This window comes from Oxyura jamaicensis, chromosome 13 (assembly GCF_011077185.1).
Source record: "Oxyura jamaicensis isolate SHBP4307 breed ruddy duck chromosome 13, BPBGC_Ojam_1.0, whole genome shotgun sequence".
NCBI classification, from domain to species: Eukaryota; Metazoa; Chordata; class Aves; order Anseriformes; family Anatidae; genus Oxyura; species Oxyura jamaicensis.
In genome coordinates this window covers 4,757,820-4,776,387 of record NC_048905.1, presented here as the reverse complement: position 1 = coordinate 4,776,387, position 18,568 = coordinate 4,757,820, and the positions used below count along the sequence as shown (strand labels likewise).

At 35.4% G+C, this 18,568-nt stretch overlaps 1 protein-coding gene across 3 annotated transcripts in view; it reads left to right on the top strand.

The window, feature by feature from the left end:
- The window catches only part of SLIT3 (slit guidance ligand 3), a 511,770-nt gene that overhangs the window by 36,924 nt on the left and 456,278 nt on the right, over positions 1-18,568 (top strand). For all 3 annotated transcript variants that reach the window (XM_035338343.1, XM_035338345.1, XM_035338344.1), the window contains exon 5: positions 17,854-17,925. In XM_035338343.1, coding sequence (XP_035194234.1) covers positions 17,854-17,925 — 72 coding nt within the window. The remainder of the gene's footprint in view (positions 1-17,853; positions 17,926-18,568) is intronic.

The window sequence follows — 18,568 nt, the reverse complement described above, 5'->3', positions numbered from 1 at the left end:
TGAACTAGCTGCCTACAACTGAGATATTAGGATGTTCAGTTCTTTCAGTGGTGAGATTTGAGATAGTCCAGAAAGTTCCACTGTTTTTTCATGTCTAGCACAGGGATATTTAACAGCTGCCCCTCATCCCCACCAATAAGTTCATCTGACTTTAAGGGAATCTGGATATCTGACTTTAAGGGAATGCTGTAAAGTCACCAGTAAGGAAATCCTGTTTCCTATAAGACTTGCTTAACAAAACCATGGGCAGAATTGGTAGTTTCCCTGAGAAATGTGTTAGTAGAAGATAAAAGTAATAGGTATAAATTTTGTTCATGAGATGACAGGAAGTGACTTATAAGATGCAAGTGGTGAAATACTTACCTGTGTAGTTCATTCTTCACTTGACACAGCATTACAAAAGACAAAAACTAGGTAGTTGTTGGTATATCTATGGAGTGTGCGTATAAATAAAAAAGCAAAATAGGTAGATATTGACAGCTGACGTGTGATTCGTACACTTCAGTAAATATTTGTGGGGAGAAATATAAGTACTGTTTTTTTTTTTTTTATCAGATGACACCTTGGCTCATGTTGATAGCATACCTTTATTAATTCTTGGGATGAAAGAAGGAAATTCATTACTTTTGTATTGCTTTTGATTCAGCTTTATGTGCTAGTCTTGGCTCAAACAGGCAAAATAAATGTTCCCAAGATATGGCTCACATACTTCATTTATCTGTCAATACTGTATGCTGGGTACTCTGGACGATTTCACTGGGATGTATTTTTCTTACAGTACTCAAGAGATAATTTAGAGAAATGCTAGTCATTTGTGTTTATTTTAGTCGTCATATTATAGTCATTATTTTTGTTTTTTAAAAGAACTTTCTCTTTGCTGTTCCCACATTTCAAATATACAGTCAATATTGAAATTATGGTGGGGGCAGGGGAATTTGCAACTCTTAGTCCAAAAGTTGTTCTTGTAGGAAAGGAATGTTATAAGATCTCCAGTACATACATTTCCATATACAGTCAAGTTTCTCACAACAGTTAAATGCTGCAGAAAATACTTAAGTATAGCCTATTTAATGCAGATACTCGGTTCATATAGTAATAACATAACAAACTATTATTTATATTAAGTTTGCAAGCACTTTATTTTGACTAGAGCAGAATGATACTGTCCAGAAAAGATAAATAATTTTTAATTTGTAACTTGAATAGTAAATGCACATCCCAAAATTAAGAGTATGTAGAGCTTTTTGAAACATCTTAAAAATGTGGAAGTCCAAAACACAATTTCCTTTTGTTTTATGATGACTTCTCATGATTTCATTTTGAATTTTGATGACTTGATATTTAGCACAACTTCTAATTTTAGTCTTTCCTTGAGAATCTTCAGCTGTTAATCATGTTTTGAGTCCAGCTGTGCATGGTGTTCATTACTATGGTCCTATTCCTTTAAAGCTTTCTGATAACCAGCAGTTAGCCCCTCTAAATGCCAATGCCATTCCTTGCAATTCAAAAAAGATATCTGGTCCCAAGTGCAAGACAGGACAATGCATGTTCAAAAAAATTCATTTGTGTAGCAGCAATGGAGACATATATTTGGCCAGTAGCTAAAGTTTCATAAAAACTCCTTAATTTTCTTCAGATGTACCACAGAGATGAGGTATTGCTAAAACTTAGAAACTGAAGGAATCAAACTATATTTCCCAAAGGCAAAACAGAAGACTTTTTGGGATAAGTTAGTAAAATCCTAGATATACGTAAGGATCAAGGATAGAACTTGATATAACAGAATTGTGCAATATAGTGAGCACACTATACATGCACTTCTGTCATGTCTTTTTTTTCAGTGACACAGTGTAAGCACAGTCTCTAGTGTAGGAAGACTGTGCTGGGGAAAACAAACAAACCAACCAATGAACCAAAACCAAACAAACCACTAAGTATGAAGTAACCTGTAGAAGCCAAACCTGGTAATTCTGAGATGTATCCAGTCTATATCTTGCTTATACAGAAGGTCAGCGTCCTGCTCAGTGTCTTAGTACAGCTGGCAGCATTTGTGTTTCAAAGTATTTAAGTAGTTTAAACCACATTCTGAAAAGGTCAGATAATTTTAGAAATGTCACTGAGAAAGTAGAAAAAAAGTGTAAGATAGGTTTTAGCTTGGAAAAAAAAAAAAAAAAAAAAAAAAAAAAAAAAAAAAAAAACTTTGTCTGGGGCTTTTTTTGGAGCCGCACTTGAAAAACTGCAGTATTTCTTAGCCACGTAAAATACTCTGACCCTGGTGTTACCTCAGGGATAAGAGGCTTCTGCAGTTTGGATCTTGATGCTTGTAATTTTTTTATAATTTTAAAGCACATAACTTATATTAGCTTTTCTTGAAATTAGTCAAGCGTAATTTCAACCATTGGTATTTGTAGTTGTCTGTACACAAATGAACAGTGTTTGACATGCATACAAGTTATATGTTTGGAAGTAATTTAGATTTCTCATGGTCATTTGAGAGAAGTAAAAATTGCTCTGCCCTTTCCCCCTTTCCTACTACTCTATCAAAAATATTACAAAATATGTAACTGCCACAAGATCCTGTGACTGCTGTGTTTAAAGTTCTGGGACTGAAAAAGTACTTGCAGATTAATTAAGGAAAGAAGTCCACCAAAATCTTGACAACACTTGCTCCTATATATCAATCAATGATAGGTTTAGTAATGTGTGCTTCCTTGAACATCAGAAAAACATCTTTTTTGCTGTTGGTATCTTTTAAATAATATGGTAGGTTTCACTTTCCTACCCTGGGCTGTTGGTGGGGACTGTTCACTGAATAAAATGCATTTCTTTGAACCAATAAATCTTATGAGAAACCACTTATTCTTTGAAGAAATGTAAATTTGTCTCCTTAGCAGTTTTATCTTTTAATTGGGTATATACATTTGGGAAAATGATTGTGCCCAATAACTACATACTGTAGGGTCTTAGAGGGCACTAATATCCTCAAATTTCAGTGTTGTATGTCTGTCTGTACCATATAATTGCATAATTATATGCTACTCAGCCATTACTGGGCAGGCAAGCGTTTTGTTGTTATTGCGGATGTGAGACTGACCTTTTCTTTTTTTTTTTTTTTTTTTTTAAAAATTAAAAAATATATATATATTTAAAAAAAAAAAAAAAAAAAAAAAAAAGAAAGACATCTCTTCTCTGAAGGAAGCTATTAGCAGCTCTGTCAACAGATCTGCACAGGAGGAATCCAAACATAGGAGAAGTGCAAGAGAAGCAAAGGGCAGCTACCAAGAAAGCAGGATGCATGCTTCAGTGAATTGGGCTTGGTTTGAATTAGTACATCTGACCAGGGTTGCAAAACAAAGAGGTTTATTTTAATAACATGATAATAAACGAGCCTGGTTTCATCAAAAACATTTTCATAGTAGGTCACTGACCCATAAGAACTTATGGAAAAACAAATTTGGGTCTCATTTATGTATACAGGAGGTTCTGTAACCACAGAATTCTTAAGCTTCTGAAAGCAATGGTTAAATATCAAATGGAATCATGACATTTCCACTACAGTGTAACCATAATTTGGTTGGAATAGATGATTAGTGTTTAACATTACATCAGAGGTTTTAAACATTATTGTTTTCTGTGGCTTGTTTGTTTGATTTTAGCACTTTAAAAAATTCTTGATGAAGATTTATGGGAGTATTTGCTTAAGGAAAACACTTAGGGATTTAGAAGTCATTTCTCCAGGGACTGTAGGAAATACTTCAAGGTTTGTGTTACTGTAGGGTAAGAACTGCTGCGTCAGTGGTCTGTAATAATTTGGATGAACTTTGTTTAGCTTAAATAATTTTATCAGAAAGGTTTTACTTTTGTGAGCTTCCTCATATTTGAATGATTATACTGCTTGCAATCTTAGAAATTCCATCGATGCTACAGGCTGAACTTCCTGCTGTCAAGCATAGTAGCCCTTAAATAATCCTGTTTGTGAATGAAATGCTCATGATGAATTCAAAGTACTTAGCTCCCCCCAGCCCCCCACTGGAAAATATATCAATATGTAGGTCTTGCAGCCATTCAGTCATCAATCTTACTCATATTCACTAAGCTGGAGCTCACCTGAAGCTGCAGCCTTCCATATAAAACAGAACAAATTAGTATTGGTTGTAGTTAACTATTGCTATCTTTTATGTTCATGTTATGTGTTCAGTTGTTTAGAGACAATCTCTTCTCCAGATTTCCTCTTTATCTATAGTTGCATATGAGGATCACATGGAGAAGAGAAAGTTCTAGGGTTCATGCAGATGTTCTGGATATTGCGTATACGTTTAATTTTTGTCTTTGATCATTGAGTGGGATAGATATGATGCAATATGTTAGGAATACAAGAGATAAACGCAAACTTCTCTAGGTACTGAGGCATGTCAGGAAAAACTGACCCCCTACATTTGATAACTTGCTGGGAAAATGAAAGTGGAGCAGAGGTAATTATCAGAGAAAGGGGGTGGTCTCAGTTTTTAGATAAGAGCTTCAGTGATGATAGCAGATTTCTGTGGCTGGTTACCCCTTGTGGCTTGGTAGTGCTGAAAATGTCCTTTGAATAAATTGTGATAAGTAATTCCCATAGGCTTGTGATAAAGCAGTCAAAAGCTGGTTTTTGGTTCTCAAATTTATGTCCAGTGTACAGTGTGTTCTTTGTTCCACTTAATTATTTCCTTGTCTTCATTCTGTTAGCTTTGGAAGAAGTATCCTTTGTTAAGCATCCAGTTTGATTTCAGGCAAAAGATGATTCTGTTTGTCTTCCTATTTTAATAGTACTGCTTGGCATACAGCCCCAGGGAGGAAGGAGCAACACATTGCCACAGAAGCATTCTTTACTATATATGGAGAGGCGTGGTGAGCTGGGCTGGTATCGAATTATTAAAACAGATCAATTAGGAACACTGTTCTATTTCTTCTGGTAAAAATTGCAACAGTAGTTCTACTTGCAAGTTTTGCTAATTATTCACAGCTATTTCTGACTTCTGGAAATGGTTAGTTTGATTAATATAAACTTTTAGGACTTGTCAGCAGGAGCAACACAGCTTGGAGATGTTCATGCTAAAATTTACTTTTTGCTTTCTTCATAGAGTTTCAGCCCTGACCTGGAGAGATTACAATCTGATGTAAGAAATAGCTTCACCGTGTTTATCGTACAGGCTTCACAAAAATTGGTAGACTGTCTTCAGTGGTGGATGTTTAGGGATATTCTGATAGATCCTTTAGGTTCTTTGGATGAAGTCCAGTTATTTTCACAGTCTGTGGAACAATAATTAGGAAGTAACTATTTTATTTTTTATTTTTTTTTTTTCATTCAGTGTTAGAGTTTGGAAGACAAAAATTCAAACGTTCTGGGTGAATTCTCTCTCTCTCTTTTTTTTTTTTTTTTAACTTGAAATAAGAGAGCATTTCTATTTAAGCGTAGCAGAAACTGAGAAACATCTTGGTTCAGGGTGCATTGATCAAGTTTTTTTTTTTTTATTTGAATGATAATTAAAATGTGAATTGTTGTATGTTATGGGCTGGGATAGGCAGATATAAACTACCAGCCTGAATGCATGTAGTTGATTGCTTTTATACATATATGGTGGTGAGTTAAGAAGTTGTGCATAAACTGTTGCCCGTTTTTTGGGTTTAGGGGATTTTCTTGCTGTTGGCATTGTCATTAGTAAGTGTTCTTTGCTACTTAAGATTCTCTATTCCTTACTTCAGTTCAGTTGGTACTAACACTTCTGTCCCTTTCTGTATGATGTAAATAGTTGACTGAAGTCCTTAATGCATACGTGAAAGGTGTTAGACCTTTTTTGTTTATTCATGTTGGCTTTGTGAAATGTTGAAATTTAAACATGTTCCTCATACTTATTTTTGCCTGTGTTACTAGTTTGTTCCCAGTTAGGGGAAGTCTGTGTATAATGTTTACACAATAGCTCTATCCTCCATCTTGATAACAGATTTTTCTGAATAAAAAGATCCTGAAGAAAAAGAGCGATTCTTATACTGCAATCTGAAAACTGTTGTGTTGCTACTAGTTTGTATGCTGCTTCTTCATGCAAAGAGAAATGTAGTCTGCTTCTGATAGAGGGTAGATAATCTTTTCCAGTCTAATGAAAAGTTACTAGTAGAGGTTATTACTTCTGACAGCTTTGAAAATGTGAACCAGGACCACCCAGTCTGCTATGTTTGTAATACGGGATCTCAGACTTGTAACTGTTGTAAACAGTTTTCTTTCAAAAAAACGTTCCTTAGCGACATACAGTGCTATCTTTCACAGTTTTTGGAAGAGCTTCTGTACTAACATGTCATGTAAATAACATTCATTTATTTCACACCATAACCTTGTAAAATGCTTGCACTGGACTTCCCCATTGCAACCTTATTGCAATTGTGTTATATATCATTTTCCTTTATTTCCTAGTTTAGTAATATAACAAGATGCTGACAGAAAATGAAGTTGACTTTATTATTATTATTATTATTTTAATTTTTTCCTGTGGAAGCTGCATCTTTACTGTTTTCCTCTATGAGAAGAACGGATACAAAGCAAGGGAAGAAGTTACATTAATGACCACAGCATATTTCTTGATGATGATAGGATTTTCTGATGAAACCATTGAATGAAATTGACCATGCTCTGACTTTACTGTTTCCTGAACCAGGACTGCTTGAAAGAGAAAACTTAGTAACTCCTTAGAGTTCAATAACTCCTGTCTTTCTGTCTGAGTCTGCTGTTATGCATTATTTCATTTTTATTGCTTCTTGGTTACACCCAAGCTTGTGATGTAACCGATTCTCTCTTAAAGTAACTCTCAGAAACTACTTCAACTGCATCATGTTCCCTGAGGCTGTTCTCCAAGGACAATGCCATAGAGCTCTTAATAACAAAGGAGAAAAAATTAGCTTGTTTATTACCAAAATGAAATCCAGATGTTTTGAGTGTGACATCGAATGAATGATCAAGCTGGGGAGTGAACCCAAAGTTACTTGGATAATTAATGGGTGTTAAAGGCTGGACTACCAAGCCTGCTCCCTTGAAAAAATACCCATTAAAAAAATTGAAAAGCACTGTAATTTTGACTTTCTTTTGCAGAAAGAATTGTAGAATAGACAGCATTGTGTGTTTAGATGTTGAATCCAGTTTGAAAGATGTTGAACGTGTGAGGAAAACAGTGGAGTACCACTAATTTCACAACAAATGTGCAGTTGTTTGATTTGGCAGTAAAGCCATCAATGCTCAGCAGAAAAGCTGACGTGTAATGCAGAGGCCAGTAGGTATCATACTCTTCCATGGGTTAAAAATAGGTAATTGTTATATTAAAAAAAATAAATGCAATTATATTCAAAATACCTAGGCAATTACTGTGTTCAATGAGACAGTAATAAATCTGACAGTTTCATAGCTTCTGTGTCAGCTTCAGTTTCTAAGTAGAATGTATTCAGTAATATTCAAAACAATGGTATTAGTAAAAATAATTGTGCAAGACATTTTGAATGGAAAACAAAGGTGTGTATAAGAGCTTTCCACTGTAAAATCTTCTAGGAGAGGGAAACCATAGCCATGTAAGCTTGGTGATTTCTGCTCATACTTTGAGTATTTGCAGTTTGTGTAAAGCGTGTTTTACTGATAATATTCTCAATCTTCACAGAATTTCAGTATCTTAATGAGAAATAAAATTGCAATGGAAAATTGCACAATCTCCTAAATTTGAGTAACACTTGCTTATTTAACATCAGGCTTTTATGCAAATGGTATTCTCCATGGGAAGGAAGTGAGTGTCTGCTGGGTGCTATGGAGAGAGTATGGAGGAAATTTCTCATGTAGATAGTGGGTGTCCCCTCACTGTATGTTTGCAGACCTACATGAAGTGTATGTTTGTACACCTTGTGAGTAAATAAATGAGAGGTCACTATAAAGATAGTAAAAGTAAATATAAAAACCTAACTTTGTGATGCTGCAGATTTTAGATAAAGTTTTATCACCTACAGAGAAATAATGGTGCATGAATGTTAAATACATAAGATAATCAAAAGGATTGTCATTGCATAAACTTGATAGTTGCAGGATACACTCATTAATGAGTCCAACTCTTCTCCTCAAAGAAGGATAAACTAGAGCAAGCTGCTCAGCCTTCTGTCCATTTCGAGGATGGAGTTTCAACTCCATCTTGGCAGTGTGTTATTGACAGTACACTAACTTTCTAGTGGTTTGGTCACTGTTTATCAATAAACTTTTTCTGACTAGCAAAGACCCTTTTATTTTTGAACTTTGCAAATTAATTGTATTTTGTATAAGGAATACACAGCCCTCTGAGATTTAAAATGTTCTTTTACCCATTTCTTTGACTTCTGAATCTTGAAATTCTTTCTGAACTTTCTGACATCTTTGGTTGTACAGGTTTTGAGAAGGAAAGGATATTCAACAAGCCAAGCAAATGGCAATAAAAAGAATGTTGAAATTGGATTCTTCTTCATAATTTGTAATAGGGAAGGATGTGGTTTAGATTATTCTTGAAAAAAAGACTGGAATGGTAGCAAATTGATCAAGTTAAAAGTTGTAATGTGTGGCTGAAGTGGCAGATTAAAATAGTCATTTTACCATATTGAAAACTGTCTCCCATGATGGAAAGGTTGCAGACCTAGGAATGTGTTAGCTGTCTTCTTAATCTGTATAGGTATGTTTCCATATTCAACTTCTTATTGCCGCTATCATGCCTTTCATTTACGTTAGATGTAGCTGCTGTTTGCTTTAGTTGTGAAAGGATCTCCACGAGACAGCAGTGCCTGATCTGGAAGTGACCCTTCCAATTTTGTAAGCATGAGAGATTCAGCTAAGTCAGTAGCTCAAAGAAGCCTTCTCCTCCAAGAAAACATGTCCTCTAGCTTGAAAACAATTGGAAGATTGTCTTACGAAGACTGAGGTTCTGTATTCATTCAGAATTTATCTAGAAGCTAATAAAAGGAATAAAAGAAAAAAAGATAATATAGGTTAAAAACAACCCATGTAAAGTGTAGGTCTTTTCCTCTACGTTAATTTCATAGAATGGTACAGATAAACATTTTCTATTTTACCTCTGGGCTGGTAGCGTTCTCTGTTTCCAAGCTCCACTGGCTGTTTCTTTTTTAATAGTCAGGGGAATCTTAATAGTCAAGTTTCTTTCTTATCCCAGCTTCAGACAGAGGAAGAAATATTATTAGCCTGGTTGGAGCCAGGAAGGTAGGAATTTCGCAGTTAATAACTTCTCCCTTTGTTTTTTTGAGGGCCCTTGATACTCTGTGATTGACATTGACACTACCATTGTTTCCCTCCTTTCCCTTGCCTCAGGACATGGGAACCCCCAAATGGGCAGTAGGCTGAGGGAGGAAGGGGAATAAAACTGGCACTTGTTAAGTATATAACCAAAATATTTTTGAGCGTGGAGAGAATGTTTGCCTGTTGTTGAAACACTGTGTTGCTGGATGTGGCCCCTCCAAAAACAAAACAAATAAACACGCTGAAGGATAACAGATGTATATGGGTCACTTTTAAAAGTCACAAATTCTGTAAATGTTTATTTTAGTATATCTGAATCATAAAACAGGAACATGCAGCTTGTAACATAAGCAAGCTGTGAAGTATAGACGTTTATGTATCTGCATTATTTGAGAACGGAAGTCTGTATCCAATATGTCTAGGAGGAGCAAAAGTGCTTACTTGGAGGCATGTGAGGATGTCCTTTGTTTGGACAGAAGAAATTTGGCTGAAGTAAATCAAAATGAAAAGAAAATACTGCTCACAGAAATACATGCATAGATAAATGAGTGTACATACATATGCCTGTGTATGCATGTACAGACATACCTCTCTCAATTGCAGTTCGAACTATGAATCCTTTACTTGGCTTCTTGCTGTTCAAAAATGTTTTAGGTCTCACATTGGGAACATGGTTCAATTTGTGTAGCAGACAAAGTTTGTTTACAGAGGCAAACTTTGCCTTGCAGAAGTGCTTTGGATGTAGAGTATATATTCACAATGTTTTGTGTTGAGTTGTAATTCTTTCCTGATAAACTGAACAGAAAATAGAAAATGTACCAAAAGCCAGAAGATAATGGCCATACCAGCTCAGACCCAATGTGCCAGTAGGGTCTTTAAGGAAGAACTAATGGAAGGAAAAGCAAACGCATAAATGATATTTCTCTAGAAAACACCCTAAGCCTCAAGTGGCCTGTGGTATAGAGAATCATCAGTTGGGCTTTGTTATTAATATTATTTATTATTTTTCTCTTAGTTGTTTGTATAATCACTTTATACTCACATAAACTTAAAACTAATGATATGCAATCAATTGTTAGGCAATTTAACTGCTTGTTGAATGGAAAAATTAATTCAAATTTTTTTTTGAAGCTACCATAAACAGTATTGGATACTTCCAAGCTTTTTTTTTTATTATTATTATTACAAAATATGAGGACAACTGTATGTCACCTTCCCTTGATTCATAATTGTATGGATGCTTACCATACCTTACTCAGCATTTTTCCTTGTGGGAAGTCTCTGGCTTATGAGTCATTTCAATATGAATCTGCTCTGTCACTGATCATCTTTGTTATCTTTCTCCAAACCTTATGGGATCCTTTTTGAAGTGGAAATTCCAAAAGTTTTTGGTCTTCAATATGTGGATATACCGTGAATTTATACAAAGAATGAATATGTTATCTAGTAGTCTTCTGATAATTTGTAATGCTTGCCTTGGGAATTGTGACATAGCAATCAGTTGGTATTTTCATGGGTATACTTCCCAAGAAGTGTTTTTTTGGGTTGGAGACTGTTGTTGTTTGTGTCAACTTAAAAGTCTGCTTCCTTGCATTTTTATTAAATTTCACCTGCGATGGATTACATGTTGTTTTGCCGTTCAGGCAATTAGTTCTTTTTGGAGTTGGTAATCAGCCTTCACTTTGTGTCACTAATACATTGTCACACACACATAGCCTCCCATTCTCACATTTTTGGGTCACATATGAGTATGCCGAACTGTTTCGGTCCTCAACGGAAGTGGGTTGCATTGCACAAAAGACACAATATTTGTTTGTAAATTTATTTGTTGTGCTTACAAGCATGATATAATTTTCTGTTAACTTTCAAGATGAGACAGGTTTTCTGTCAGGAATAAACTTCAGCCTTGTGATACCTGACTGTAAAGCATGAAAAGTTTTCTTTTAAGAACTTGAAAAGCTATCTAAAATTGAGTATGATATTCTGGGAGGAAAGCTGGGGAAAAAACACCATGGTGCTGTTTCTTTCTTTGTGTTTGTTGGTATTGTTTTGCCTTAAGCATCACACCTGTTTTCAGTTAACAGTGTAACAGGTGATGGCTCAAGCAGTTGGACCTGAGTTCATCCCAATTATGCTTTTTGTTTGTTTGTTTTCTGAGATGGATGCCTTCTTGGTAGCTATGGCTGGATCAGGGTCACCAAACTGCTGCCACTGTCAGGCAGTGTTTATGGAGGATAAGCCTATTTTCATACCTATTTGCCTGACTGTGTCGGCAAGGTCTGTGACTGCTTCTGAGGAAAATTTTTAATTTTCATATACCTACACAACTCAGTGCATCACTGTAACTCTATTTGCAGCTGATCTCTGTAACAGTCTTTGACATATCTCAGTATTGACTGCATAATAAGCTCAGATAGCTTCTATCAAGTAGAGTTAAGAAGTTAAAAAGCTGAGGAAGGGTTAAAAATGATTGGTAGTTATATGCTTGAGTGCAACTTGGAGCCCAGCACCTGTAAAAAGCTTGAGTTACTTCAGCTGCAGCAAACAGTCCCTGACAATGCAGTGGAGGGCTGGCTGTGGGGAAGAATAGGCAAGTCTTTCTGAAATTTCTGTATTATTTTATTATGTTTTCTGATTTGTAGGTTGTGCAGCTTTTCTCTCTAAGCATATTGTGTTATTTGCCTATTATTAAGTAACTTAGTACTCTGTGTAAGAAAAGTAGATGTATTTTCTAGACTGCTAAGAGCGAGTCTTTCTCAGAGCATAGCTCACCAGTTTCTTCTTATAAAGGTTTATTTAGTTATGTCCTTGGAGGTGCACTATCATTGTAATTGGTTTGTTTCTTGCCTGTCTTATTTTGTATCTGCCTTGAAAATAATTTCTTGCAATATCCAGAAAAAATCAACAACTAACCTGAGGTATTTATGTTAGGAAGCAATAGCAACATCTTGCTGGCTGAAAGAAGGAGTTTTTCTTCTTGTATTAAAAATTCATGGGCACATCTAATAAGAGGCTGAAGTTTTATTATATAAAGCTATCACTCAAACCTATTGTGGTGGACTGAGATATGCATATATCATGTGCTATGAACATTATTATATGTCAAGTGTAATGCATTTTATATAAATAGGTGCTCCTGAAATATCCCAGTACTTCATACACCGAAAGTTTAACTCTGTATTCCTATGTAAGGTGATTGAAGAGTTGATGGTTTGTGTGCTTGGCAGTATGTGAGGGATTTTAAGAGAAAAAAAAAAAAAAAAAAAAAAAAACACACATCTAAACATAGTTGAACTTCAGGTAACTTTGTTCCTTAGACCAAGTTCTCCAGTTTAGTAACCAATCCTTTTTTTTTTTTTTCTAATTATTTTTCTCTAATAAAAATTACATATTTTTTTCTAAGTTAAAAAAAAAGAAGTGTTGATTCCTTAGAATCATTTCATAAGAAACAATAGATTACTTCTGTAGCAAACAGCTGCATAAAGAAATACAGGTTTAACCTTTAGTATTTACGACTCCCCAAACATATTCCAGCAGAAACAGAGGTGAAGGTACTTTTGAGCCTAGTGAGAGGATGTTGTGCTAATGTGGTGGTCTTAGATGAATGCATTGGAGGTGATGTATAGACTCCTGGAGGCCCAGTGATTACATGTTGAGAACTGTTGTGTGAAGTTGGTGATTGGTTGGCTTTTATGGGGACTTGAGGAGCAGAATAACAGAACAATATGTGCAAAGTTCAATTTCCCATGTGCAATAGTGGTTAAAGTAACTTGGATGATGGAGGGAGTTGCAGTGTATTCTATAGTCAGTGTACTATACAGTCAGCATGTGTTTAAACAGATTTATGGTTTGACTCAGTGCAGGTATTGCCAGAGCTGGTAAGACTCCTGGACAGCCTCTCTGCACAGTTCTTTAGCTTCAGGAGATTTTATTAGTCTGGGCTCCATGCTGTGCACATCCACAAAGTTGTTTCTGGTCGAGCACTGGAGCTAATCTATTCTGTGGCATTAGAAGATTATGCACCATTCTCCCCAGTGCTCAGGATTCCTGGAATATTTTCAGGTCTTATTAGCTCTAAAACATCCAGTTCAAAATACTTCAGAGACTGAGCAGTTGCATTCTCATCCAACAGTATTAGGTGAAATAAACTGGACCAGATCTTGTCAGGCTTGGCACCCCAATTATTTCTCCCTCTGGATGTGGTGACAGTTGGTGGCATGTATGTGCCCATGTGCTGGTTGCATGGTGGCTGTGTTTCTAACATGAGACAAGAGGACAGATCCAAGATTTTATTTGTAGTATGCTGTGAGTTGCTCTTACTTGAAACAATGCAAAGTTGTTGTGACAGTCAGAATTTGACTAATTTTGCTCAGAGAAATGTTAATGATATTTTTGTTAATTCAGGTCTACTGTTCAGACTGACAAAGCTGACATGCCATTACCTCATGATGTATGTAGATAGTTAAGCGCAGCTGCAAAAATGGCTTGGCTTTAAAATCCAAATTCCAGATATCCTATCTGCACATTATTTCTATTTTAAATGAACAGCAGATTAAAAAACAGAATTACCTACATTTGTTAATAGTGCAGTCCCAAGAACAGTGCCCACAAAATCTTTTAAAAAGAATTTAGCACATTTTCTTCATAATCTTTTTTTTGCTATCCATTTTTATTTTGCCATAATAATAAATGGCTTCATGTTTTCCAACGTATTTGTTACAAAATGAGAAATGCTGTTATAATTCGAATTAACCATCTGACAGGACTGAGATTTACAGTGACATGGTGATGACAGACTGTCCTAGGTAAAAGGCCCAGGTGAACATAGGGAATTTCTGTACTACTCTTCTGTTTTCTTTTTTTGTGAAGGTACTGCTGCCCAACTGGTTCCTTAAAGCGTGCTCAGCGATGCTTTGAAGGTCCGCTTTGGAACAGCTACGTTAGAGCTTGCCCTGCCCTGTGCTGGCATTCCTAATGTTTGGTTCACCCTGCGCTTGAAGTTGCTTTCATTGTTATACGGCTTGATGATAGATGAGGATAAAGTCAAGCTTGCACACAATGGTGTGTTAGGAACTATTCCATTACATTTCATTCATGTTTGGCACTTCTCTTTCAAACCGGAGGAAACAACTCTTATTAATGACCATGTAAAGCGTTTGCTATTTTCATCAAATAGTTTTCAAGCATTTCTATTTTTCTTTTATAGGATTTAGAAACATCCTGTTCTGCAGTTTGATACTTCTCTATTAAGAATGATCTCTCAAGCTCTCTCTGTCTTATACTGAGATGACTATTGCACCAGGAGCTCTTTACGTACAGTAGGTGGTGTTCAAGAGAAACAATACCCTTGTAATTCCCTGAGCTCCCCTGAGAGTCAAACCATGAATAAAATGACTTTGGGTGGAAATTGCAACTTGAATGGGTGGAAATGTTTGGAGAGTCCCATAGCTTGAACCAAGTCATCAGTAACCATAGACTTTGAAAATGTTTGTTGTTACCTCAGGTTCTCTTCATAATCAATTACTTGTGTTGCGTTGTCTTACTAACTGCAAGCCCTGTTTGACAGAAATCCTGCACTCTTGCAGTGTGTTGAGGACAGTATCACATGCCATGCAATGCAGAAGCACTAACACGTACTGATGGGTTATTTTAAAAAATAAGATTATGCATGAGTTGAGGCAAAAGGACAATGGCATTGTAGTATTGGTCTTGACAGGAGGATTCAGCTAGCTTGCTGCTGCTGTATAAAAAGACCAACAATTTATAACAATACCATGGTAAAATTTTATGGTAAATTTAGAGCAATATTCCATGTTTACTGCCAGTGAGTTGTGGATCATAATGTGAGCTTTTAGATTTTTAATTAGTTCATTATTTTGTGGACCTCATTTAATATGAATTTTCTTTTTAAGTAAAATCAATACTAAGACAGTATCAGGCTAGAATCTTAAAATGCTTAGGAAGAGGACAACATGCAAAAGCAGCATAGGACTCAGTGGTTTTGGAAAAACAAGTGGAGAAAAATATTGTTAAATTTTCTAAGTAATTTCTCATTAAATATTTTTTCCCTTGTTCAAAAAAAAACATCATCTGTTCTTCTTTTAACCTTCAATACCATCAATTTTGCTTTTGAATAAATAAATTTCCATGGCTTACCATAAAATCCTGCAGTTCTGGGAGAATACCAGGAGAGCATTCTGGGAGAAAATCAGAATGCACGGTACCCTTAACTTTGCATAGGTGTGACAGAAGATGATTTGTGAGAAGTGCAAGTATACAAATGAGCACCTTTACAAACTGTTCAGTGCTGCAAACATTTCCCAAGTGAATGTGACAATTTACCAATGCATGCCTTATCTGCTCTGTATCCTCTTTCAATTCCTCTTCATTGTCTGTTTTTGCTCCTTCAGCCATTGCAGGTAGGGCAGTGTTGGCTTATACAGAGTTATCGTTCAACATACTTGATTGTCCAGATTTTATTGATAAGGGGAAAAAAATCACATTTGACTTCACAGGTTGCAAACTTTTGAAAATACTATTTTTGTTGCTATATATACATTCTTGTGTTTGCTGGTGTAGCACATCCTATTCTATAAATTTAATCTCATTTTGCTTAGTTTTTGTTGCTGAAAACTGCAAGCACAAGTTGAAATCCTTGCAAGTATTGTTAAGAATATTCAAAAAACATATTCGTTGGACATGGCTTTGAGAAGTCAGATGACTTGGGATTGACAGAGGGTAATTGTATACATGATGAGAACTGAAATTACAGTTAGAGTAATAACCATTAGAAATGCATCTGTACACTTCTCTGGCAGTCTTTTTCATTGTGATAGATTAAATAAATTAAACACAATTAATATTAGTCAAGAGCTAGCAATAGCGTTGAGCGAGAGTTAAACCAAGAAGTGTAATGAAAATTGTAAGTAATTTTGGGAAGCTTACATTCTAGACTCATCACACTGTTTGCATTGTATTTCATCCTGTTAAGATTTTTTTCTAAAATATATTCATGCTTAACTAAAAATATTAAATGAGGATTAATTAAGTTGCACACTATCAACCTTAAAAAAAAATAGTAAGGCTAGCTTAATTCAATATAAAAGTATGAGATTTCACATGGGGAAAAAGAATTGAGTTTAAAAGCTCCTATATACTTTCCTAAATGCAAACTAGTGCTTAGTATTTCCCATGTTCTTATTGAGTGTTTCATTTTCTGGTTTATTCATTAATTTCAGAAATGGAATTGAGTAGTTGGTAAAAGTACTGTGAAATATTCAATTTTAATATCTGCTTCACCTTGCAAGTAGCATGCCTAATGTGTAATATTTAGACTCTGTAAGCAAGATTGGAAATCTAGCCTTTGATCTATTATAGGTGTTGGAAAGAGAAGCAAGTATTTCCTTCTCCTCCCCTTCCTTCCCCTGCCCTTTTTTTTTTCCCCGCAAGACATGTTCATATGGTAGCCATGTGAAAACTCTGCATTTCTCACCCCACAGTCTAAGTGTCATCTTTGAAAAGGCTTTTCAATTCAAAAAGAATTTTGAATTCTGGTAGTGAAATAACTCAGTGTGTAAGGAAACTGGAAAACAGATATTGAGTGCTAAACATCAGTAGTTTTCTACAAACTCCTAGTGTCTTCTATGATCCAGACTCTAGGAAATATGCATCCATTATCAAAGTGAAATTTAAGGTAGACTAGAAGAAGGGAGGCAAAAATACAGTCATGTATAAGCATACCCAAGAAGTATCTTCCTGTTTAGAGCAGTGTAGCTGTATAGAATTAGTTTAGGTCAACTTCAATACATAAGTAACATTAATTAGGACTCTGAAAGCTAGTGACTTTTTATTGTCAGTGAAAAAGACTTAGAGGGAAAAGAAGTTTCTTATCAATAGATCTGTTTTTCAATATTACAGGGCTGTTTTATGCATTTTACCAAGGACTTCCAAGTAAAATGGACTAACATACAAACATGAAGATTCTTGCAGACAGTTTATAGAACAGCTTAAAGACAGTATTTCAAAGCACCATATATTTGGTTATCTGTATTTTCATATGTTCTATAACACTGTGCATATTTTCAAAGCAGAAATTTAAGAAAATTCTTAATATATATAAATATATATATAGTGTGTGTGTACTGTAGAAATAATAGCTAATCTGGAAATAATCTCAGTTGGTCAGGTTATTTAATTTTCTGTGCCTAGATGTTTAGAAAGTGAAAGAGAAAATCCAGATACATCCTGGTAACTTTCTCTGAGCAGTGAAAGCTGGATATGGGGGCCATATGATTCACTGTTAGTAGGCATCCAGAGCAAAATTCAAGATAAATAAATGTGTACTAATCCATATTAAAACATTCAAACTTTCTGGTGACTGTCACTTGACTCCCCTACTTCAAGAATGTGGGCAGGTGGTCTACAGATGGCATGGTCTGTTTGGCTTGTCTATGAGTAACGTACACAATGCAGTCTATGCTGAGTTCATAGGAAGAGGAGCTTCATGTGTTGATGTATAATATAATAAGCTTTTTACATTGGAAGACAATCTAATTTTTGTTTTTTATTTAACTGTTTAGGCGTCTGAACAAGAATAAAATGCAAGTTCTTCCAGAGCTTCTTTTTCAGAACACCCAGAAGTTAACCAGATTGTAAGTACAATCTGATTTATGTTTCTATTGTAAGTTCCTTATTGTTATATGGATTTGCATATGTGTGTTTTGACTGAGGTGAGAGCTTTAATTTTCATAACATTTAGAACTGCTAGATTATAAGGGTTTTTAAGGTGATGTGTTGTCTTTATGTGTACTGGTAATGCCATAGCGCATAAATAGGAAAGAGAAGAGAAATTGCGAAATGCTCCTGTTGTTCGTATCTTCACCATCATGACTTCAAGGTGAATTATTCTCAACTCTCTAAATAGAGATATAGACAGCACTAAAAGTGGCAACATCTCATTCCTTATAGTCTAGATGTCCTTAAAGAGATTGCATACTCTCAGTATTGAAAAATTACCATATTGACATAACACATTTTTTTAATTATTTATTTTAAGCTAAGTCAAATCATTGCTAGGCAGACCAGTGTGGTTATGGCTGTTGCCTCTTCAGTCAAGAAGATGAAAAATTATTTTTCTTCCCTTATTTTCTCATTGTATTGAAATAGAAAAAGAAAAACAACAACAAAAAACAACTGTTAGATGTTTGGAAGGTATCCCAACCAGCGTGAACAGCCAGCTACCCAGCTAACATGAGCTTCAAATCATGTTTTTCTTGGAGGGGGGGGGGGGGGGGG